This window comes from Lampris incognitus, chromosome 18, assembly GCF_029633865.1.
Source record: "Lampris incognitus isolate fLamInc1 chromosome 18, fLamInc1.hap2, whole genome shotgun sequence".
NCBI lineage: Eukaryota > Metazoa > Chordata > Actinopteri > Lampriformes > Lampridae > Lampris > Lampris incognitus.
This window is the reverse complement of record NC_079228.1, coordinates 13,963,378-13,988,080: the sequence shown is the minus strand read 5'-3', so window position 1 is coordinate 13,988,080 and position 24,703 is coordinate 13,963,378. Positions and strand designations below refer to the sequence as shown.

General features: G+C 48.0%; 2 protein-coding genes and 1 long non-coding RNA gene across 4 annotated transcripts in view; all 3 read left to right on the top strand.

Annotated features, from left to right (window-relative positions):
* Positions 1-4,119, top strand: part of LOC130128850 (zinc finger protein 385D-like) — a 41,473-nt gene extending 37,354 nt beyond the window's left edge. For both annotated transcript variants that reach the window (XM_056298609.1, XM_056298610.1), the window contains exons 6-8: positions 562-743; positions 2,505-2,606; positions 3,315-4,119. In XM_056298609.1, the coding sequence (XP_056154584.1) occupies positions 562-743; positions 2,505-2,606; positions 3,315-3,557 (527 nt within the window). In that variant the 3' untranslated portion in view covers positions 3,558-4,119. The remainder of the gene's footprint in view (positions 1-561; positions 744-2,504; positions 2,607-3,314) is intronic.
* A 9,168-nt stretch (positions 4,120-13,287) lies between these two features.
* Positions 13,288-22,545, top strand: sgo1 (shugoshin 1). The gene is made up of 9 exons (XM_056297969.1): positions 13,288-13,432; positions 14,277-14,482; positions 15,873-15,925; positions 16,008-16,072; positions 16,565-16,735; positions 19,339-20,217; positions 21,111-21,278; positions 21,758-21,935; positions 22,056-22,545. The coding sequence occupies exons 1-9, from the start codon at positions 13,288-13,290 to the stop codon at positions 22,213-22,215; spliced, it is 2,025 nt and encodes a 674-aa protein (XP_056153944.1). The 3' UTR covers positions 22,216-22,545.
* On the top strand, positions 15,874-16,597 carry LOC130129062 (uncharacterized). The gene is made up of 3 exons (XR_008811949.1): positions 15,874-15,925; positions 16,008-16,072; positions 16,565-16,597. It is a non-coding gene; the product is annotated as an uncharacterized LOC130129062 (long non-coding RNA).
* Positions 22,546-24,703: the final 2,158 nt, after the last annotated feature.

Sequence of the window (24,703 nt, the reverse complement as noted above, 5' to 3'; positions counted from 1 at the left end):
GGAGGAGGCATGTGGTAGTAGTCTGCAGGCCTCCCCCGGATCAGCAGAGGGGGTGGAGCAGTGACCGGGACGGCTCGGAAGAGAGGGGTAATTAGCCAAGTATAATTCGGAGAAAAGGGGGGGAACCCCCCCCCCAAAAATATGATTGGCTGGTGATACGGTCCCTCAAAGTTGTAATCAGATTGCAGCTTCAGGCTTCAGTGAAAGGCCAGCAGGCCCACCAGTGCTGGTCCAAGGAGCTGTGATGTGTTTAGATGATGTCAGGAATCCTCAGACCCACGAGAGAACAAGTCATTTAGTTCAGGCACATTTCAGGCGCACTTCAATTTAACTATGAAAAGCAAATTATGATTTTGGTTTTGACCCTGCTGGCCCTGACAGCCCACCTCTGATGAGGGGTCCTCACATAGATACAAGTATAAGGATGTGTGTATGTGTGTGTGTGTGTGTGTGGGGGGGTGCAGCCCTGGTAATAATCTCGGTACACCGCTGCCTCCACTTGCACCCTGTTCTGTTTGATCAAGGTCTCAGTGGATGTGTATTTGTCTCTTGCTCGCTCAGGTACCAAGCACAAGACGATGTTGGAGGCGCGGAGCGGGGACGGAGCCATCAAGTCCTTCCCCAGGTCGGGTGTCAAGGCCAAGCTGGCTGCTCCCTCTGAGGCGTCGACCGGACTCCAGAACAAAACGTTCCACTGCGAGATCTGCGACGTGCACGTCAACTCCGAGACGCAGCTCAAACAGGTAAGTTGGGGGGGGGGTTCCCCTCTTTTTCTCCCCAACTGTATCCAGCTAATTACCCAACTCTTCCAAGCCGTCCCGGTCGCTGCTCCACCCTCTCTGCCGATCCGAGCCGGGAGGGCTGCAGACTACCACATGCCTCCTCCGGTACATGTGGAGTCGCCAGCCGCTTCTTTTCACCTGACAGTGAGGAGTTTCGCCAGGGGGACGTAGCGCGTGGGAGGATCACGCTATTCCCCCCAAGTTCCCCCTTCCCCTTGAACAGGTGCCCCGACCAGCCAGAGGAGGCGCTAGTGCAGCAACCAGGGACACATACCCACATCCGGCTTCTCACCCGCAGACACGGCCAATTGTGTCTGTAGGGGACGCCCGACCAAGCCGGAGGTAACACGGGGATTCGAACTGGCGATCCCCATGTTGGTAACAGTCGCTATTCAGAGAGAGAATGTCAAGCAAAGAAGTTGACTCGGCGTGTCATTTCCACGGTGGCTAGTTTGACTGTTCTGCCTGCACGACATCAGGTTATTATGGTCAGTAGTCCCTCATATCTGCGCTGTCTCCCGACCCGTTCGATTCCGAACCCCAACTCATAGACACCGACACAGATCACGGGGGCACCGTGTTTATTGCAGACAGGACGTGCAGATAATGAGCTCACGGATATTGAAGTCATCTTTCTGCAGCATGAACGCAGTTGTGTGCGTTTTGTGTACGTGACGTCTCCCGGTCTCTGCAGCCGGGACGGTTTCAACGTCAACTTTGGCCAGGTGCTCATGAATATGCAACGGCTCACCAGCGGTTGTGCGTGGCATGAGCCGAGGCCATCTGCTTGCAGCTGTCAATCAAATTCAGAACGCTTCTCGAGCCCGCCCCTCATGAATATTCTGGGCTTTCACGGGCGAAGTCAAGGAAATATCAGCGCTCCCTCGGTGGTTTCCCCAGTTGGATCTTTGATTGGGTTTAATTTCCTCTGGACTCTGTTTGCCACGCGGGTGCAGTAGAAACCTTATCTGTGTCGGCCCGCTCCGTTCTTTCTTTCTGTTGCCTTGTCTGCTGGGCTGCATTTGTCTGTGTTTATCTGACTGTCTTTCTCTCCATCTGTTCCTTTCTGCTTGTCTATCACCATCTCTCTCTCCCCTCCCTCTCCCTCTCTCTCTCGCTCTTCCCCTCTCTCCTCCTCCCTCTCCCTCTCTCTCTTGCTCTTCCGCTCTCTTCCCCCTCTTTCTCCCCCTCCCTCCTCTCTCGCGCTTCCCCTCTCCCCCTCTCTCTCCCCCCCTCTCCCCCTCTCTGTTGCTCTTCCACTCTCTCCCCCCTCTCTCCCCCTCTCTCCCCCTTATGCTTCCCCTCTCACCGCCCCCCTCTCTCCCTCTCTTGCCCTTCCCCTCTCCCCCTCTCTCCCCCTCTGTCTCTCTTCCCCCTCTCCCCCCCTCGCTCTTCCCCTCTTTTCCCCTGTCTCTCTCTCCCCCTCTCTCTCCCCCTCTCCCCCTCTCTCTTGCTCGTCCGCTGTCTCCTCCCTCTCCCCCTCTCCCCCTCACGCTTCCCCTCTCACCCCTCTCTCTCCCTCTCCCTCTTTCTCGCTCTCCCCCCTCTCCCCCTTGCACCCCCCTCTCTCCCTCTCTCGCTCTTCCCCCCTCCCCCCCCCCCTCTGTCTCTTTCCCCCCCTCCCCCCCTCGCTCTTCCCCTCTTTTCCCTCGTCTCTCTCTCCCCCATCTCTTTCTCCCCCCTCTCCCCCCCTCTTTCTACCCCCTCTCTCCATCTTCCCAGCACATTAGCAGCAGGAGACATAAAGACAGAGCTGCAGGTAAACCAGCCAAGCCCAAGTTCAGCCCTTACAATCCAACCCCGCGCCAGCAGAGTCTCCATGCGGTGAGTACGCACAACTGTTTAGCTTGATTCGCCAACCTTCACAAGAGAACCTCTCATCCTCGTATCTTTTTCACACGGAGTGATACTCCAGAGTCTCCGCCCGAGCGTATCCCATCTGTAATCCGTTGCATCTACAGTGAAAATTGTTGCAGAGCGAGGTTGATGAATCCTTCACCCGGAGCCCGTGGCTCTCAGGATGTTGTGAGACAGGCACAAAAGAGGGATGATGGTACGCAGAAGGACAGCAGATATTGGAGGCCCGTGTTAATAAAACATGAGTGATGGTGTGCCTTGAAGAGATTAATAGCATTACATCTGATGCGTCTGGAAGAATTTCTACCCTTGCTGGGCTTCGGGACTTTCTCCAACATGTCTCTCACACTCTGTGTTCCTCTCTGCTTACCTACTGACTCAGTGATGAAAAATATACACAAAATGGTCTATACAAAAATATACAAAATATACACAAAATAGTATATACAAAATATATACAAAATAGTATATACAAAATATATATAAAATAGTATATACAAAATATATACAAAAGCTGGACAACTGCTCTCTTTCCTCTCAGTCGAAAAAATCTTAATGATGGTTTTTGTTTGTGGTGTGTGTGTGTGTGTGTGTGTGTGTGTGTGTGTGTGTGTGTGTGTGTGTGTGTGTGTGTGTGCGCGCGTGTGTGTGCGTGCGTGCGTGCATGCTGTCCAGGTTCGCCTTGCTCTGAGGAAGGAGCAGGACTTGACCAAACCGCTGGCCTCCTGTCTGATACAGCGTCAGCTCTCCGTCGCTGCTGCCGCTGCCATGGCGTCCCTGTCCCCCTTCCACCTGCGGCCCACCTCCGGTTCGAGCCCGGCCCTGTTTCAGCCGCGGCCCCTCCCCCAGGCCCTGCTGCATCCGGGCCCCGGACCAATCTGTTCCACGCACACACCTGTTCTGTTCGCTCCTTACTGAGCCAGCCTGCATCACAATCAGCAGTGAGTTATGGCTCCATCTGACCCGAACCAGATGTGAATATTGGAGCCACTTTTCACATACGTACACACACACACACACTGTGCGTCCATGTGACCCACAGTATGTGGGAAGACTGTCTGTCTGGACCAAAAACCGGGCTTGCCTGGAAATACGAAGAGGACAGGAAAAGCGTCGAACCAGTATTTTATTATGAGCGAGTGCTTGTGTGTGTGTGTGCGTGCACGCGTGTGCACGTGTATGAGTGTGTGTGTGTTTGTAGGTGTGTGTGTGTGTGTGTGTGCGCCATGTGATGTGTGTCGGATCATGTAAAAACCTAGCCATTGCAGAAGTTTAACTCGTCGCTGCACGATCCCCGGGACGCTGCTGCGCTCCAAACGGAGGCCGAAAAAGGGATTTGACGAAGAGGAGCCGACCTTCCTCTTAAGTCGCGGACACGAACACCAGTCATTCAATTACATTCAACATAACAGTGGGTGATGGATATCTCTCCACCGGGTGCGGCAGTCGCTGTGCGAGCTGAACGGAGAGTCGATGAAGAGCGGGGGGGGTGGGGGGGACTTGTGCGATGGCTACTGTGAGTGTGTGGAAGTAAATTGGAGCATGCTTGAATCAAGATGTTTATTATTTTCCAATAAATAACTTGTGGACGATCAGACCGCTTGCAGAAGCTCATTGATAGTCCCTCCAGCTACGTATGTTTGCGGGGTGACTGGTGGTTTGGGGGGGGACATAAATAATAATTGCGTGCTCGGCGCCAAGCGGGGGAAGTACCCCCTTAAAGCGTCGATGCTGCCAAATATCCGTATTTGCTCGGCGAGCTGAGAGACGAGGTTTTTCCAGCTGAGCCCGGTCTTCACCAGCTGCCTCATCTGTCATGAGCTAGAACGCTCGTTTTGAGACGGGAGGTTGCTACTGCTGCGCTTCGCTGTTCGCCTCGGCCCTTGAGCCAGACCCGCTCGCTTAATACGCGCCGGCCTCTGCATACATGTTCGCCCTAAACACCTCCAGAAATAAAAGACAGACAGCAACCACCTCTTCCTCAGTCCATAACTCTCCGCGGTTCAGACTCCCATCTTTCCCTGCGCCTCTGACTGGGCAGCAAACAGCGAATAATCCCCTTTCTGGTCCCCGTTCAGGTATTTTCACGACGTTTCTAATGAAATATGAGGAGCCCGTATCTGTTGTTTGGCCCCAGACGAGGCCTCTTTGTAATTATTTATTACTTAGATTATGGATAATCCTTCGCCTTTCTCCCCCCGGCTTCATCGGGGAGATAAATCAGAGCAGGAATGTGCTGCTTCACTTGACTGTCTGTCGGTCTGATGAGGTTCTCGCTGCCGCCTCTGGCACCGCGCTGCTCGTGTTGGTAAAGCTTGTGTAGCAGGGAAATTACTTTTAGGTGCCTAGAGGTTCGTACTGACTGCATATGCTGTGTGTGTGTGTCTGTGTGTGTGTGTATGTGCGTGCATGTGTTTGTGCACGTGTGTGCGTGCATGCATGTGTATGTGCGTGCATGCATGTGTGTGTAAGTGTGTTTGTGCATATGTGTGTGCGCATGCATGCAAGTGTGTTTTGCATGTAGGTATGTGTGTATGCGTGCATGTGTGTGTGTGTGTGTGCGCGTGTGTGTTCATGCGTGTGTGTATGCATGTGTGTGTTTGTGCATGTGTGTGTATGCATGTGTGCGTGTGTGTGCAGCATTTTTGTGTGTGCGTGTGTGTGCGTGCGTGTGTGTGTGTGCGCGCATGTGTGTGCATGTGTGTGTGTGTGTGTGTGTGTGTGTGTGTGTGTGTGCAGCTTCTTCTATATGCTTACTGATGGGAAGAGGTACATTAGCAGCTGGGCGGGGGTGTGTAGCTGAGTCTGTGTGTAGATGTGTGTTGATGTTATCTCTCTGTTTATTTCCTACCGGACTCAGTTTAGGACAAGGCGAGGTAAACAGCAGATAAATGTGCGCCCTGCTGGAGGCTCGCATGGACTCGGAGAAGGGGGGGGGGGGGGACTCGTCGCACTTCAGCGTGCACTTTCGAACCTGGGGCGCGTTAACGTCCAGACGTCCAGTCTGAGGAAGAAGAGTCGAGCGATGATGCAGCTTCGCCACAAAACTCCACCAGACTTTTCCACACTACCCCCCCCCCCGAAGTGTAGCACAGTGGGCTGGAGTTAAGGGCGGCGGGATCGCCCTCTCGAACCGCCTCATGACCTTTCAACTTGTCTTCTTGTTTTGCTCTCTCGTCAGCCGGCGGGAGGACGGGGGGGGGGGGCCCAGACATTAACCGGGCTCCCCCCACGATATTAAAATCATTGAGCCAGCAACGCTAATTTCTGCTCCCCTCGCCTCGTCCAAAACAAATAATTTTACTGGCCGGTGCCGACGAGCGGCTGTCCAATCCCTCGCAGCCCCCCCCCCCCCGCTCTGCAGTTGTCACCGCGCGCACACCGCTGTCATTCATAGTCTGCAGCAGTGATTGTGAACATCTGTGTGTGGGATTCTTAGTGTAACATTTAATATTCCAGAGGCTGTCAAACACCAGACCTCCTCCTCAGGGTCACCAGCCAGTCTCTCTCCCTCCCTCACTCGCTCCCCCGTTTTTCTACCTCACCTTGTTGTCGTTTTTCTTCTTTTTTTCTTTTTTTTTCTTTCTGTTATCGCCTTCAATATGGTGAAAGAGCATTCTGTTAACCGGGTTTCCACCCCCCCACCCCCCACCCACCACCCACCCACAGATGCATGCATGCACGCACATTTGAAAGCATGGTGCATGCACACACACACACACACACACACACGAACTAATACCCACACACAAGCATATGTCAGCAACACAAGCGCCTGGCTCGGTACCCAGGGACTTTTTCGCTCTCCCAAATCTGGGGAGAGTACAAAGCAGAGCTGTGCAGGCCATGCGAGGGCAGATCTGCCTGCTGCTCAGCTGAAAGGGCTATTTTGGGCACTTAATAAGGGAGATGTAACAGTTTGACTGTACTGCAGCAGTACTGACAGCTGAACCGGGACGGTGGAGGAGCGGGCGAAAGAATGACTGGTCAAACTGGGGGCGGGAAGAGCTTTTCCAGTAAGCAGGTAGAAAAAAATGATTAAAAAGAGTGATAGGTGTGAATGTGTTGGCCCTGCGATGGATTAGTGGCCTGCCCAGGGTGTCTCCCCGCCTGCCTCCTGATGACTGCTGGGATGGGCTCCAGCATCCCCGCGACCCGGATTCGGATAAGCTGCTTGGGTATTGGATGGATGGGTGGAGGTAAAAAAAAAAAAAAAGTAACGAAAATGAATCTGGGGGCGTCCAGGTGGCATGGTGGTCTATTCTGTTGCCTACCAACACGGGGATCGCTGGTTCGAATCCCCGTGTTACCTCTGGCTTGATCGGGCGTCCCTTACAGACACAATTGGTCGTGTCTATGGGTGGAAAGCCTGTTCATGTGTCATGGTCACTGCACTTGCGCCTCCTCTGGTCGGTCGGGGTGCCTGTTCAGGGGGAGGGGGAACTGGGGGGAATAGCGTGATCCTCCCACGCGCTACATCCCCCTGGCCAAACTCCTCACTGTCAGGTGAACATAAGCGGCTGGCGACTCCACATGTATCGGAGGAGGCTTGTGGAAGTCTGCAGCCCTCCCCGAATCGGCAGAGGGGGTGGAGCAGCGACCGGGACGGCTCGGAAGAGTGGGGTAATTGGCCAAGTACATCCATCCATCCATCCATCCATTAACCGACCCACTTATCCTGCTGTAGGGTCGCGGGGATGCTGGAGCCTATCCCAGCAGTCATCGGGAGGCAGGCGGGGAGACACCCTGGAGAGCCTGCCAGGCCATCACACAGGGTTCACACACACACACACACACACACACACACACACACACACACACACACACACACACACACACACACATTCACACCTAGAGGCAATTTAGTATTGCTGAGTCACCTGACCTGCATGTCTTTGGACTGTGGGAGGAAACCGGGGCCCCCGGAGGAAACCCACACAGACACGGGGAGCACATGCAAACTCCACACAGAGGACGACCCAGGATGACCCCCAAGGTTGGACTATCTCGGGGCTCAAACCCAGAACCTTTTTGCTGTGAGGTGACCGTGCTAACCACTGCACCTCCCTGGCCAAGTAAAACTGGGGAGAAAAAAGGGGGGAAAAATCCACTAAAAGAAAAGAAATCTGTGCTGTTTTACTAACTAACACCCACTGAAGTGAAATATCAAATAAAACACAGGTTGGGAATTGTGATGCTGTAAATTGTTATATATCCATCCATCCATCCATCCGTTATCCAAACCACTTATCCCGCTCTCCGGGTCGCGGGGATGCTGGAGCCTGTCCCAGCGTCGTTATATACCGGCTACTGAAATACATCTTGCAGCTTTCCTATGACCGAGCCCCGTGCAGCTTGGCGGTTTCTCTCCAAGCTAACATTACGCTGTGCTGCAAAGAGCCATCTGGAGAGGCATTTTTGCATGACAAAGCCAGTCGGCTGTTCATTTGCTCTCATTTGCTGGGTTACATCGGCCCACTTAATCATATCGTCAATTTTAATTCCGCGATCATTATTGTTCACCGCAATATGGGTTGCAGCACGCATCGGGGGCCTTATGCTGCAGGAAGAGCCTCAGCGCAAACACTGTTCCTCGCCGTGATGTGGTGTAGGCGGCAAAGTCGACGGTGTTGTGCGCGGGGGTCATCTGTTCTACAGGCCCTCATCCAGCCAGCGCCCATGAAACAAACCATAACCCTTGATTTTCTCAACCGTTGCTCTGTTGATGTTTGCTTTGAGGCTGATTGCACACCCTGTGTTATGATTTCATTATCATAAATTGTAAGCCTCGCTCCACACATTTTCCATATTAAAAAAAAAAAAAGAAGTGGGCTGCGCATATTTGGCCCCGTGGAGCCAAGTGCACAGATTAGAGCTAATGCTTTTCATCTGGTTGGGAACGGAGCTGACCTGTTTATTGGACAGCGAGACTTTGACGGCATGGGGGTGAGCGGGACATGGCCAGCTCTGTGATCTCTCAGCGGTACTGTATCAAGAAATCCAAACTGATTTGCTGATACCCTGCTATTAAAAGGTATAAAAGGCATTGTACGGGTTGAGCCCATTGGCGCCCCGCAGCATCGTGCGTTGATGCTCTTGCCAAAGGGCTGAGGTATGATGCCGTAGGAGGGGAATGCATTGACGGCTCGGTCGCTGGTTACAGTAAAAAGACAAGCGTGTTCACTCATAACCGGTGGCTGGATATTGATGGAATCCCAGCTTCTCTGGCTGCAGCAGCACTCGTTTGGCGTCCATCAAGTATCACTGATTACTATGATAAATTCCTCCCATTTCTTCCACGGTCATAATCAGTTGCTTTCCAGTCATCAGTAATGGCATTTAATGACTGGATGATGGATTAAGACATTAAGGCACGCGGAGCTGACCCAAACATAATCTGGTGTGGTTCCACTGATGGACTCTGTGTGTCTGTCTGCCCGTTTCTTTGCCTCTCTCTCTCTTTCTCTCACCCTCATTTCCTCTCTCTCTCTCCCCCCCTCTCATTCGCTCTCTTTTGGCACCTGCACAAACATCCAACATATGTGCAAGTCCCTATAGGCCATTGCTGTGAGGTGACTGACATTTTTTTTCCCCTTTGGAAATCATATATATATATATATATATATGTATATAAATGCAGCTGATGAGTGCACGACGCACGAAACCAGGCCTGTACTGCAATGTATTAAAACTTTTTTTCCCCTGTGTCTGTGTTGATATTCCGCTCCTCATTAGCTGAGCACTTATAACAACGCCATTGACGGTTTCGAGAAAAAACACTATATATATATAAATACAGATGCAGGACAAAAGTTTTCATGCATAGCAGTACAGGCCTGTTTCGTACTGTTTCATGTACTATTCACAGTGATTGCATCATTCCCTAATCCTCTGTGAATAGTACGCATGGCCCTTGAAACTCTAGTTCATGGTCACACTCATATCTGCGTATGAAACCGATCGTTGGGTTCGGTCATCATGCCGCTGCATTGTTTATAAGGGTGGGGATACCTGCAGTCAGTTGAGACTGACTGCAGGTATCCCCACTTAGATGAGTGATGACACGTGTCTCTCAATAAACGTTGTGTGCAGTTCAACTGATCCAACCTTCTTTGATTTTCCTACCTGGATTACTGAGCATGCATCGAGACAATATACCTCAAGGTAATAGATGGAAGCCAGTGATCTATTTTTCATAATGATCCACGATAACCTCTATGGTATCATGATACCATCAACCACCTGAGATAAAATGCTATGTTCTACTCATGCTATTAATATGACTACAGCATAGGAGACAATCTTCTGTAAAAACACTTACCACTGATTATTATTTGTAGTGAATCTGAACAAAGGGCCAGCAACATGAAGATATTAATATTGAGAAAATTCTTTGCACAAAGCCTTCACAGGAAATCATTATCACTCGAGACCTTTCGTAGAATCTTCTTTCTTGTTTTGAAAGACTGGGCAAGCTCCAGACAAGCCTTGGCTTGCATGTTGCTGCAGAGCTGAGACAACAGCTCGGGTAATTTGTTTTCAGTCGGTGACAGGGACAACACCCATGCTTTACCAGCCCCGAACTGTAACCTGGATTCGCCATTCGAACAGCTGTCACAGACATTTTTGTTGGATAGCCAATGACACGGTGACAGGACTGGGACTCGTCGGAGAGGAGTTTCTTGAGCTGCACTGTTACGCAAGGAAAGTGAGTGCTCTTCCTCTCCAGATTTTGAATTAACTCCATTGTTTACGGAAGATTTACTGAGAACAAACCTGAGTAGGGGAGGAATGACCATTCATGGGATGGAAGAGGGGATGAATTGGGTGTGCTGTGTGTGTGCATATACTATATGAACATATGTATATACTGGATGTCCATCCATCCATCCATTATCCGAACCGCTTATCCTGCTCTCAGGGTTGCGGGGATGCTGGAGCCTATCCCAGCAGTCATTGGGCGGCAGGGGGGGAGACACCCTGGACAGGCCGCCAGGCCATCACCTGTGATGCTGGATGTGTGCCATAAGAAAAGAGTGTGTGTGTGCATGTATGTGTGCCTGTCTTTTGTATGTGTGCTGTATGTGTCTGAGTATGCCAGTGAGTTTTGTGTGTATATGTGTGTGTGTGTGGGGGGGGGGGAGTAATAAGGGCATATGAGATAATATTCAATCGGTCAGATTCAAACCATGTTAATTCAACTTGGAGCTGAACACATTTAAAACAACCCGGAGCTGAAACACAATTAAAACCATTAACAGAGTTGATGTTTTCCACAATTTTGCGCCTTAACTCCGCGTGCTAACCTCAAACCAGATTCCATATGGCATGTATTCAATTTTGCATATGTTTGGAGTCAGTGGCGTGCTCAGTCCTTTCAGTAGTTAAGTAATATATTTGTTGGGTGCTCTTTGGTCCAAGGTTAGTAGTTTCAGATGAGAAAAAGAGAACAAATCTCTCTGACCAAGGCACTCCGTGTAATTAAAAATGTCTTTATTGAAACTTAGACATATCCAAAAAGGACCTAAAAATGCCCACGCGTAGCGGCTTGGGCCTTCTTCAGGGCATCGCGTGGGGATTTTTAGGTCCTTTTTGGATATGTCTAAGTTTCAATAAAGACATTTTTAATTACACAGAGTGCCTTGGTCAGAGAGATTTGTTCTCTTTTTCTCATGTATTTAATTTTTTTTTTATTGTCCCCTGCTGTATTGTATATAATTGTGTGTGGTTTTTTTATGTTTATGTAAAGCACTTTGAGAGGCTGTTGCAGCTAGAAAAGCGCTATATAACATGCAACTTGACTGACTTATTGATTGAAAACAACCTGGACTTAAACATGCTCAAAACTGGTGAGATAACAGTGGACTTCAGAAGGAAGTTTGGTTTGAACGGGGAGTCAAAGAGGCCATCTATGTGAAGAGGAAACGACCATCCCTTAAGAGTACATCTGCAAACATTCCCAAATCCTCTGTGAATAGCACACATGGCCATTGTAACCCTAGTTAATGGTCACACCCATATTTGCATAAGAACCTGATCGTTGGTTTCGGTCGTTATGCAGCTGTCTTGTTTATAAGGGTGGGGACACCTGCAGTCAAAATGTCTTGATGCATGCTCAGTAATCCAGGTAAGAACATCAAATAAGGTTGAATCAGGTCATCTGGATATATTGACAGATACGTTTCATCACTCATCTAAGTGACCTCTTCAGTCTAAACTGAGAGGGGCAGGCAACATCATTGCAGACCCATCACACCCTGGCCACAACCTGTTCCAACTCCTCCCCTCTGTTGGGCGCTACAGAGCACTGTAGCCCCAAAACAACCGGACACAAGAACCGTTTCTTTCCGCAGACCGTCGCTCTGATGAACGCTTAAAACAGTCAGTGTCAGAAACAACCCCTCTGCAACATACATGTGACACTAGACATCCACTGTACCTACAAATACTAAATTATTACCACAATCTAAACTGTATATTTATAGTACATATCATTATATATCCTATAGTTTAAACACAATTTTAACACATCATCAGTGTCGAGAATAAATCTTAAGCACGCTGTATATGCTGCATGTTGTATGCATGCATATTCTGTCATGTCCACCTCCTCGTGTATATCAGGTAACCTGTTAGTATATTTATCCCGGCACGTGTGCACTCTGCGCCATTGCAGTGTTGTCTTCCTGTTATGACGTCATTTCGTTTTTACATACATCTGTATCTGCACATAGCAGTTAAATGTTTATGTTAACTTTGTTGTCTTTGTTTCAGCTTTATGTAAATACATGGAGAGCAATGGGGAACTGGATTCAAATTCCTTGTATTTGTAGACCTATGCGTACTTGACCAAATAAACTGAGTCTGGCTCATTAACGGGGTTTACCATGATCCTTACGTCCATGTAAGAAGTGGGTTTAAGAAAGCCATTGAAGCATCCTATCATATTGCCTTTGAGCAGTAGATGGATAAAACTAAATAACTGGACTCCGTCCACCTGCAGCTATTGTCATTATAATAAAGTATTGAGTCATTTGGGAGCGTTCAGTAAATTATAGAGCAATTTGGGCGTGACGTAGCCTGAAGTTGATATCAAACGATGTATCTATAGCTTTGATTTTTATTCATTCTTCAAAAAGGAAATGGCCTATCCATATTTCCCACTGGTGTTTTCCCGTTGTTTTCTCCTTTAACTTGTTTAAGACAGAAAGACACGACGATAAACGGACAAGAAAGAGCCGGCGGGTCAACTGGGACGTCAACGTCTATGTTCTGTACTTTAGCGCTATCCTGTGGTAGGGGGGGGGAAACGAATAGGGGAAGTGACGTAAGGACAAGACGTTTCCACCAATCAGCGGCCGCGGCGAACAATTCGAATATCAACCTGCAGAGTTAAACAAGTTGAAGTTGAATATCGTTTTTTAAAATCATCTAACCATGTTGTAAACGGCTTTTTGGGGACACGTCGTACATTTCAATTTGCTTTCGTAGTTTGCATTTACCGCATTTTACAGTTTTTTTATTAAACATCGCAGACTTGAGTACCTATGCTAATCTTCGTCTAGCGTTAGCTACAACGGTAGCGTCGCCATTCCGTTGTGTTGCTGACTTTGGATAAGGTAGGCTTGAAGGCCAGTGACCGTAAACCATGGCGAAAGACCGGGTACAGAAGAAGTCCTTCCAGCAGAGTCTGGAGGTTATCAAGCAGAGGGTGAGGGAGAAGATGACCAAACGGCTGGAAAGTGCTTCAAAGCCCAGAAGCGGTCGGACCACAATGATAAACACAACCCGTGGTGAGTAATGGCCATAAGCCCCCCCCCTTGCTGAGCTATGTCCTTTTCTTTAACATCAGTGTATGATATTTGTGATATTTTGTTTAATATGTTTATTATAGTATAATGTAATGGTATACGGCGACAGGCATGGGCGCAAGTCCATGAATACTGCGATGGCATCAGGCGCTTTACCTGTACCCCCGCCCGCAGGGTTAGTGGTTGTGTCAGGAAGGGCATTCGATGTAAAATTTTGCCAAATCAGTATGCGGATTCACAAGCCCATAACGGATCGGTCGAGGCGTGGATTAACAACGGACAGCATTGGTGCTGTGCCCTCACATGGTCCTGATGGAAACTGAAATCTGCTGTGGCGACCCCTGAAAAACAGGGGGAAAGCTGAAAGAAGAAGAGTTTAATATAATAGTATAATATAGTACAGTCTGTAATGACCTGGCCACGGTGTCACCCTGCCTGCCACCCAAAGACTGCTGGGATAGGCGTCAGCATCCCCGCAACCGTGAGAGCAGGATAAGCGGTTAGGATAATGAATGGATGGGATATAGTATAGTAGCTGAAGGTGAGAAGGGGTAGAAAAAAAAAGAGAAAAAAATTCCACCTTCTGTCATTTCCTTACCTGGATTACTGAGCATGCATAAAGACTCTTCTGTAGAGAGTGTGCTGGGACCCAGCTTGGTACAGACAGATCGGTAAGAAAGACACTATTATGTACCAGTGCAACCAGGTGATGCACTGGTAACTGCGAAATGCAAGATATGCATAGTCTTGATGATATCCATATGATTTGATGATGGATTTTTGCTTCACACTAAGCCAATATTTCCCTGTCTTTGATAACTTTCAGCAAAAGCCAATCAACATACAATTCTGAAGGGGGTCCAGCTCAACAACAAGGCCCTGGCTCTGGCCTTGCAGGAAGAGAAGGAGAAAGTGAGGCAAGCAAATGACGTGATTATGCATCTGAGGAGGGAGCAGCAGACTCTGTTCTTCCACCTGGTGATGCTCAAAAGGAAAATTAATGAACAGGAGCTTCTGGCCAGTGCATCAAGGGTGAGGCTAGCAACTGTGTTGCTGAAGCAGTATTGTTAATAATATATTTTAATAAATGGAACTGGAACATTACACTGATCTCAATGGAAAATTCAAATTTGCTTGAAAGCCACAACAGAAAGACTAGATTTAAATTCACAGAAAGTTAAATCGGTTCATTTGGAAACTGAGGAAACTCATCAAAGAAACCATGCTTTTGACATGTCTTTATGGATGCTCAACAGTCAAGGTAAGGAAATCACAGTAAGTTGAATCAGTTCATCCGAACACAATGTTTATTGGGAGAAACATGTCATCACTCATCAAAGTGACTTCTTCAGTCTCAGCTTCAGTCCCCCAGCACAAACAGAGCAATATGCTAGTGTATGCTGTTAAGTGTTTGGAGTATTGCTGTGACTTGTACATCAGGGAAACTAAATGTACTGTTGAAGAGGATGGCGCAACACAGAAGAGCTAATGCATCAGGCCAGGACTCCCCAGTCTACACCCATCTACAGGCCAGTGGCCACTCTTTTAAGGATGAGGATATGCACATCCTTGATAGGGAGGAAGGCTGGTTTGAATGGGGATTCAAAGAAGCCATCTATATGAAGAGGGAACGACCATCCCTGAACTGAGGGGGGGGGGCTAAGAGCACATCTGTTGCCATCTTACAACGCTGTGATTGCAACTATTCCCCAATCCTCTGAATGGTACACATGGCCATTATAACTCTAGTTAATGGTCATGGCGATTTGATTACGAAATCGATCGTTGGTTAGGTTGTTACGCAACTGTGCTGTTTATAAGGTTGGCGATACCAGCAGTCAGTTGAGATTGAAGAAGGCACATAGATGAGTGAGGAAATGTTTCCCCCGATAAACGTTTCCAGATGAACTGATTCAATTTTCTGTAATTTCCTTACCTGGATTATTGAGCATGCATCAAGACGCTAGATTGAAAGAAATAGGCAAAGAACAGAGTCCGTGTCACCGTTATGAAATTTGTGTCTCGTTCAAGGACTCTCAGGTTGGGCTGATACTTGCCAACAAATGAACTTTAATCCAAGTCCACCAGATGATAGGCAATGTCCTGACTCACCATGCCACACTCACATGCATTCAAATGATTTTCTTAGTAAATTTGTTCGTGTGTTTGTGTGTGTGTGTATGTATGTATATATATGTGTGTGTGTGTATATATAGCTTGGATCCTTGTTTATGCTTATCAGGACTAAGGTAGAAATACGTTGTGGTCATAATCCATAAGGTTGCATAAAAAACGTCCCCTTCTTTAGGTTAGGCCTACAACCGTAGTCTGTTAAACAATCCACTTTTAAACCTTGAGCAATTTAATGTCATCATAACAGTAAAAAATTGACATCTCTGTCCTTCTGTGTGTGTAAATTTAGAGGGAATCTGTCAAGCGCCCCAGTGAATCGTCAAACTGTGCGGATTCGTCCAGGTATATTTCATACGAGATATTTTGAAACATTGAACCATTATGACAGCTTTTGTAACCATCAATGTTGCTCCAAATTTTCCAGGAGGAAGCAGATCAGCCCAAACAATGAGAAGCACGTCATGAGTGAGACCCTAGCAGTCTGTTCAGGTATGTTCATGGAGTCACATGCCAGGTTTTGGGACAAGTGTGATCACTTTTTTTTTTGTGATTTTTTTTTCTTCTCCCCAGTAGCACCCGGCCAATTACCCAACTCTTCGCACCCGGCCAATTACCCCACTCTTCCGAGACGTCCCAGTCACTGCTCCACCCCCTCTGTCGATCCGTGGAGGGCTGCAAACTACCACATGCCTCCTCCGATACATGTGAAGTTGTCAGCCACTTCTTTTCACCTGAGAGTGAGGAGTTTCCCCAGGGGAGCATAGTGTGTGGGAGGATCACGCTATTCCCCCCATTTCCCCCTCTTGCAAGGCCATTATAAGGCCAATTGGACCCATCATGTTAACCACACCTTCAGTTTCTCTGGGACACATACCTACCAGACTGTTTTATTGTTTAGAAAAATGAAAATCACCTATTTTTTTCACATGGTCTGTATAGACGGAGGATGACTGTGTGTTTATGGGTTTACTCGTGTTTCAGAGCCTCACAGAGAGGAATTGGAGGAGGATAATCGGCTCCCCACCATCACCCCTGGGGTTGGGGCCGAGAAGGAGAGGATAGACGTCTTGTCTCGCTTTGGAGAGTCCACCACTGAAACGCCGACTGTCATACCTGGCGATACCCAGCAGCGGGTCAACACACGCAAGACTTGTAAGGCTTTACACACACAAACACACACACTATCACTACCTCCAACCTCACCTGCTTGAACAAAACATTACGTTGTAGTCAGAACGTCAGTTTTTTTATTTTATTTTTTTTCTTCCCAGTCGTATCCGGCCAATTACCCCACTCTTCCAAGCCGTTCCGTCGCTGCTCCACCCCCTCTGCCAACCCGGGGAGGGCTGCAGACTACCACATGTCTCCTGATACATGTGGAGTCACCAGCCGCTTCTTTTCACCTGACACATAGCAGTTCGCCAGGGGGACATAGCGTGTGGGAGGATCACGCTATTCCCCCCCAGTTCCCCCCCCCCCGAATAGGCTCCCCAACTGACCAGAGGAGGCGCTAGTGCAGTGACCAGGACACATACCCACATCCGGCTTCCCACCTGCAAACAAGGGGTGGGACAAAATATCAATATGGGAATATTATATTACTTCCTCTTGCGATACGTTATCGATACTCTGGCGCCAAATATCGATATTTCTTATTAAGATATGCAGGCGCGCTAAACAGATTCCCCCACGTGTTTGACTTACCAGAGTCACAATGTTTACGGATATGTACAACATTACAGTGATTAATATTTACGACAGTGACGTATTGCTGTCATGTGCAGTCATACATTACGTGAGGCAGAACCTGCGAAATGAGTTAGTCAGACAGTAGTTCACGGTACGGCTGTATGCATTGAATCTGAGCTTATCCAGTAAAGTTCCGCATTTGTTTAATAAGTTGTTTGTATTACACACGAAAACATCACATTCATGACTCCTCATGGTGGTGCTATCAAATGAGTGAGGGTAAACTTGTGAAGAAGAAGAAACTCGCGGGGGAAATGGCAGACAGCGGGAGAAATGGTGGACAGCGGGAGAAAGCGAATCATAGAGGCATCTTTCAAGTCGAGAGTCTGGGCCCCGCTTTGGCTTTTACAATACTGACGGGACAAACAAAATCGATAAAGACTACGCGATATGCAAGAACTGTCTCGTGAAAGTTAAGTACACGGGCAACACCACGAACATGCATAGCCACCTTGTTCATCATCATCCTGACCTTGTCGTGGAGAAAACGGCTAACGTGACCACATCTGGAAGTCACCCTTGTCAGCTGACGATGTTTACAGCAAAGCTTCCTTTACATCCCGAGGGATACCAGTATTACTGAGTCTATCGCTGGGTTTATTTGCAAGGACCTTCTCCCATACAGTAGTCGAAAATTAAGGTTTTCGCCGAATGCTTCAAACACTGGAACCAGGGTATGACATGCCGAGTCGAAAATATTTCACTGAAAAAGCTAGTGCAGCTTTGTATGCAGAGACGAGAGCAAAGCTGTGTACTTTTTAATATGTGTTTATTATATTTTGAGAGATAAATATGTATTTTTTTGCATTAATGTACTTGGGGTTGTTTTTTTTTTCCTTCTGTAAAGTTAATATACACAGATTGAAAATATTTTAGTGAGGCATAGTTGTATTCTTCCTTTAAACATTTTAACCCCATAACTCTTATGCTTTTTGGCAGTTAGGCCTTTTACCAATTTAGGAATATTTTTTTACATTGGAATGATGCTACGCGTGGACATGGGTGAGTTGCAGTCAATCTGTGTGTGTGTGCGTGCGTGCGCGCGCACGTGCAAGAGTCACTAAGACTATGCACCTTGTTGTACATTGTTTCATTTCAGTTCTATGAAACTGATACCACAGTGCAGTGAATAAATACATAAGTCCTGCTTTTTGCCCCTCCTCCTTTTTCCCCTCCCCAATTCTACTTGGCCAATTACCCCACTCCCGTCTGCTGCGCCACCCCCTCTGCCGAGCCGGGGAGGGCTGCAGACTACCATATGCTTCCTCCGATACATGTGGAGTCGCCAGTCGCTTCTTTTCACCTGACAGTGAGGAGTTTCACCAAGGGGACGTAGCATGTGGGTGGATCACGCTATTCCCCCCCCGAACAGGCGCCCCGACCGACCAGAGGAGGAACTAATGCAGCGACCAGGACACATGCCCACATCCGGCTTCCCATCAGCAGACACGGCCAATTATGTCTGTAGGGACGTCCAACCAAGCCGGAGGTAACACGGGGATTCGAACCGGTGATCCCCATATTGGTAGGCAAGGGAATAGAATGCCACGCTTCCCGGACGCCCGCTTTTTGCCCTTTTAAGGGTATCTTCTTCAATTACACAGATATCGTGATGGTGTCGTAGATGATTGTCTTGCAATGTATATGGCAGAATCACTGTATCCCGATACTCTCGTTATCATGGGCAACGTATCGTTGATAGCATCGTATTGTATTGTATCGTGAGTTACTCTGTGATTCCCACCCCTACCGCAGACACGGCCAGATGTGTTTGTAGGGATGTCCGACCAAGCTGGCGGTAACACGGCTATTCGAACTGGCGATCTTGTGTTAGTAGGCAACGGAATAGACTGCTATGTTACCCGGACGCCCCAGTGTAATCACATTTTGACAAACATTGGTATTCCTGTCTCTTAACACTGGTGTATTTTAACCAACTTCTACATAGTAACAGATTTACCTTCTTCTCTTTCTCTTTCTTTTTATTTATTTATTTTTGTTCGCAGACCTTCAGGCAGCAGAACATTTGGGACAAACTGAATGTGGCACACAGCTCATCTTGCCACATACAGTGGGTGTGAGGCGTCAGCAGGCAGACCGAACCAGAAGGAGGTGTCAGTATGTGCCGGAGCAGAGATTATTGAACAAGGAGTACCCTGTCATGCCCCTGGAGGCTGTTGTGGGAGATCTGCCGGAGGACATGGAGGTATTAATAGAGAGTCCGATTCATAGTGATGACAGAACCCAGAGCCAGTCCCAGCAAGAACTAGCAAAGCCTATTTGCTCAGAGGAGTTCCAGCAGTCCACACCAGAGCCAGCACCAGCCCAATCAACTAACCAGCAGCAACCCCACAGGAAACAAGCCCAGCAGCTTGGACCCAAACCAGAACCAGAACCACACAGACAAGAGAGGGGCCGCAAACCAAAGCAGGTCCCGTTAAAGAAACCTTGGGAGAATCCCAGAGCCCGCTCCAAAAGCAGGAACCGGTCGACGACACGGGTGAAAACAGCAGTTTCACCGCAGGGCGACAAGCTGAACACCTCGCAAGGCTTTAATGACACATTTGATTTTAACTGTTTTGAGGAGGTCCACCTCACCCCCTTTAGGGCCAAGGCTGAAACCAAGCAGCCGGCCTCACCCATCCAGGTAGAAGCTCAGCAGAGAGGGCAGACTCCAATACCATCCCAAGCTCCAGGTTCCCTGGAGCCTGAGTCCAGTTTGACATCGACATCTTCTGAATCAGAGGACAGCCTTTATGTACCTCAGAAGGCCTGGAGAGGACATAGTTTCACAGACAGGACTGAGGCGATCCCCACCCGGAGAAGGTGTCAGTCGACAGAAACTGAACAGAGAGGAAATATCCCCCAACAACAGGAGATGCCTGGTGAGCATTTAGATTTTCACTTTTATGTACTACGCAATAAGTTGTGTCACAGATATACTGGTTCCCTCCTCTGACTTCATGTTGACTAAACAGAGATAAAAAGGAAAGCCATCTCTCTCACCTACATAGTAGGAGCCATAGGGATGCGCAACAGGCAGGCAACACTCAAAAAGGACCAGTTCAATTACAAATCAACTGCTTTTGTGTAAGGTGGTCCTCATTTCAACCTCCAGAATATCAAACTTGTGCACTCAATCAAAAAGGGTCATCTTTCTAGAAACTTAAAAAAAAAACAACCTTAAATCTGAGTGTGGGCATCATCACTAAAAACAAGCATAAAACTGCATCATGAAAAAGGCATAAAGATATGACATGGTTATTTCAACATTCTCTACTGATAACTGGAACCTCTAATCCAGCCTCTGGCCAGCAGAGTTCAACCACAGGGCCACCACTCATCTTATTGTTCGTCATACTCTGTTTGAAATGAATTTCTTTGGCTCTGCTTCAAACCATTCTACTGTTTCTGATGTAACCCCCATCTTATTTAAATATGCCCTAGCACAATACCCTTCCTTTGTAATTCACTAGCACCTGGCACCTCTTAGGGCACAGGTGACTCTCCGTGCTGGCCAGATATCTGCTTTGTGTACTATAGATCTTACCCTCTGGTAGGGCTGAACTGGTTTAGAATCAACATCGCAATAAACACATGTGCAGTAGTCACATTGCATGGCCAAATATAAGGCCAGTTGGACCCATCATGTTAACCACATCTTCAGTTTCTCTGTGACACATGCCTACCACTGTTTTATTGTTTAGAAAAACATTTTTTTCACATGGTTAAAGATGGAGGATGACTCTGTGTGTTTATGGGTTTACTCGTGTTCCAGAGCCTCACAGAGAGGAATTGAAGGAGGATGATCTGCTCCCCATCACCCTTGGGGTTGAGGCCGAGATGGAGAGCATCGACATCTTGTCTCGCTTTGGAGACTTCATCACTGAAACGCCGACTGTCTTACCTGGCGATACCCCCCAGCGTGCCAACACACACAAGACTTGTAAGGCTTTACACACACACAAACACACACACACACACACACACACACACTATCTCCAACCTCACCTGCTTAAACAAAACGTTACCTTGTAGTCAGAACATCACTTTTTTTTTCTTCTTCTCCCCGGTCGTATCTGGCCAATTACCCCACTCTTCCGAGCTGTCCCGGTCACTGCTCCACCCCCTCTGCCGATCTGGGGAGGGCTGCAGGTCTACCACGTCTCCTCCAATATGTGTGGAGTCACCAGCCGCTTCTTTTCACCTGACAGTGAGGAGTTGCGTCAGGGGGACGTAGCGCGTGGGAGGATCACGCTATTTCCCCCCAGGTCCCCCTCGCCCCTGAACAGAACACCAGTTTATTAGTTATTCACTCTGTTTGAAGCTGTTAATGCACAACTCCCACTCATTTCTAATGGGGTATTACACTTTTCTCACTTCCTAATCCTGGCTGTGAATCCTCTCCATTGCATGTTTCCACAGGTGGGTTTGGTGTCAGGCGTGCAGGGAAACGTTCGAGTCTGTGTGATGTGACCAATATGTCCCCCGCAGCCTATCGCAGGTTCCCCTCCACCTCTGATGCTCGATGCTCCACCCCAACTGCGGCCCGCAAGCGGCGCTCTACCATACGTGTGGATTACAAGGAACCCTCCTTAAACGCGTGAGTGTACACATAAATGTCCCAGATATTTGGAAACGTTTAAAAAGTGCTGCTTGTTTTTTGTAACCTGTGTTACTGTTAAAGGGTTCAGAGTGAATGATTTCATTTTCCCCATGCTAGAAAACTCCGGCGAGGGGACAAGTTTACAGACCTGCAGTTCCTCGGCTCTCCGATCTTCAAGAACAAGTCTGCCAGGAGGTCTGTGCAGAAGTCGAGGAAAAGTGTGACAAGCCGGAAGTCATATCAGAATTACAATGAGTCGTTTGTTGGATGCCGCTAACAGCAACTCCTTGGTGTCTATCCCTTCTGAATTTGGGTGTGGTCTGGGCATTGTGGATTTTAATGTCTGTGATTACTTTAACTTTCATCATATGATCATATGAGCAGCTGTGATCATTGCCAGGTCTGTCTTTAAAACTAAAAACCCTGGCCCTTATTTTGAAATTTAATATTTTGGCTTATAAAAAGAAAACTCAAGAATGTTGTACTTGGGGCGTATACCAACATGGGGATCACCGGTTCGAATCCCCGTGTTACCTCCAGCTTGGTTGGGTGTCCCTACAGACACAATTGGCCATGTGTGCAGGTGGGAAGCCGGATGTGGGCATGCGTCCTGGTCGCTGCACTAGTGCCTCCTTTGGTCAGTCGGGGCGCCTGTTCGGGGGGGGGGGGTAGTGTGATCCTCCCACGTGCTACATCATTCTGGCGAAACTCTCCACTGTCAGGTGAAAAGAAGTGGCTGGCGACTCCACATGTATCGGAGGAGACGTGGTAGTCTCCAGCCCTCCCCGGATTGGCAGAGGGGGTGGAGCAATGACTGGGACAGTTTGGAAGAGCGGGGTAATTGGATACAATTGGGGGGGGGAAATTCCCCCCCCCAAAAAAAATAAGAATGTTAAACTTGTGTTTTCCTCTTTTTTATAATCTTTTGCAATGATGACTGGTCTTTTACCATCTTACTCTGAGGACCTGTCGTGTTGCCCAGTCAGGGTGGTTTCTTATGGTTGGAGTATGATCAAATGTGAATATACATCGTCATTTCCTGTATTTAACTGTATTTTAACCTCACTTCCTCTAACCTGTTGTGTAGTTTTAAATTTAGCTTATTGGTCCATACAAATTTGGATGCTCACCAATTAAATACTACATGTCATAATTATCCATGATTTCCCCCATAGTTTTTTTTTTGGGGGGGGGGGGTTACCCTCCTTTTTCACCCCAATCATACCCAGCCAATTACCCCAGCCATCCTGGTCGCTGCTCCACCCCCTCTGCCGATCCGGGGAGGGCTGCAAACTACCACATGCCTCCTCCAATAGCCGCTTCTTTTCACCTGACAGTGAGGAGTTTCGCCAGGGGGACGTAACGTGTGGGAGGATCACGCTATTCCCCCCAGCTCCCCCTCCCCCTTGAATAGGTGCCCCGACCAACCAGAGGAAGCGCTAGTGCAGCGACCAGGACACATAGCTACATCCAGCTTCCCACCCACAGACGGCCTACGGTGTCTGTAGGGACGCCCGATCAAGCCGGAGGCATAATGTGGATTCAAACTAGCGATCCGTGTGTTGAAAGGCAACAGAATAGACCGCTACGCTACTCTGATGCCCTCTTAGTTTGTTTTAATAGATTGATGAATCTGAGTTTTAACCGTTTGTCTTAACGACTCAGATAATTTGTAATAAAATCGTTTTATAGTCAGTATATTCAGGTCAGTCTTCTATTTTACATTTGCCCTGTAAAGGACACAGGACCTCAGCAGCCATCCTTTATGGCGAGTTGGAAAGATTTTTTTTTTGGACTTTTTTTTTATTGACATCTTTAAATTCTACATACAACACATAAAACAAAAGAAAGGGGGAAATAAAAGTAAAGAAAATGAAGAAAATTAAATACATAAATGAAAGGGGCGGCATGTGGCGCAGTGGTTAGTGTAATCGCGTCACAGCAAGAAGGTCCTGGGTTCGAGCCCCGGGGTAGTCCAACCTTGGGGGGGGTCATCCCAGGTCGTCCTCTGTGTAGAGTTTGCATTTTCTCCCTGTGTCTGCGTGGGTTTCCTCCGGGGGCTCTGGTTTCCTCCCACAGTCCAAAGACATGTAGGTCAGGTGAATCGGCCATACTAAGTTGCCCCTAGGCATGTGTGTGTATGTCGGCCCTGTGTGATAGCCTGGCAGCCTGCCCAGGGTGTCTCCCTGCCTACCGCCCAGTGACTGCTGGGATAGGCTCCAGCATCCCCGCGACCCTGAAAGCAGGATAAGCGGTTCGGATAATGGATGGACTAAATGAAAGGGAGGGGAGTCCTAGGGTTCTCTGCAAGATCTAGTTCTGCTATCAATTCAGAGTTCCATAGCATTCTTCTTCTCCATTAACCTCAGTGATGAGAACTAATGACAGTTCCCTATGAAATATGAAGTTTCGCTGCATTTTCAGGAATCTGTTCATATGTAAAAAGAACTTTCCAAGGATAATAATTGTGTTAATTGCCAAATCGTGTGTTCTATCTTTCACAAGCATACCAAAAATCTCATCCTTTTTTTTTTTAGTTGAGAAATTGTCAGATGTAGGAAACAACCAGTAATGCAGATCTTCCTAAAAGGCACCAGCAAACTGCCATTCATGAAACACACGTTCTGTTGTTTCAATGTGTTCACTGCAAAATGAGCTGTTAGAGTCGAAACCAAATCCATGTCTTAAAATGTCTCCAGAAGGACATATTCCATTATGAATTTTAAAGTCCACTTCCTTTACTTTTGGTGCCATTGGAAACTTAA

What these genes read in the sequence shown, in the direction of transcription:
- sgo1 (XM_056297969.1), top strand. Translation starts at nt 13,288, where the DNA reads ATGGCGAAAGACCGGGTACAGAAGAAGTCCTTCCAGCAGAGTCTGGAG. An exon ending in AATGATAAACACAACCCGTG is followed by an intron (nt 13,433 to 14,276) that starts GTGAGTAATGGC and finishes GATAACTTTCAG; the next exon opens with CAAAAGCCAATCAACATACA. An exon ending in CCAACAACAGGAGATGCCTG is followed by an intron (nt 20,218 to 21,110) that starts GTGAGCATTTAG and finishes CTCGTGTTCCAG; the next exon opens with AGCCTCACAGAGAGGAATTG.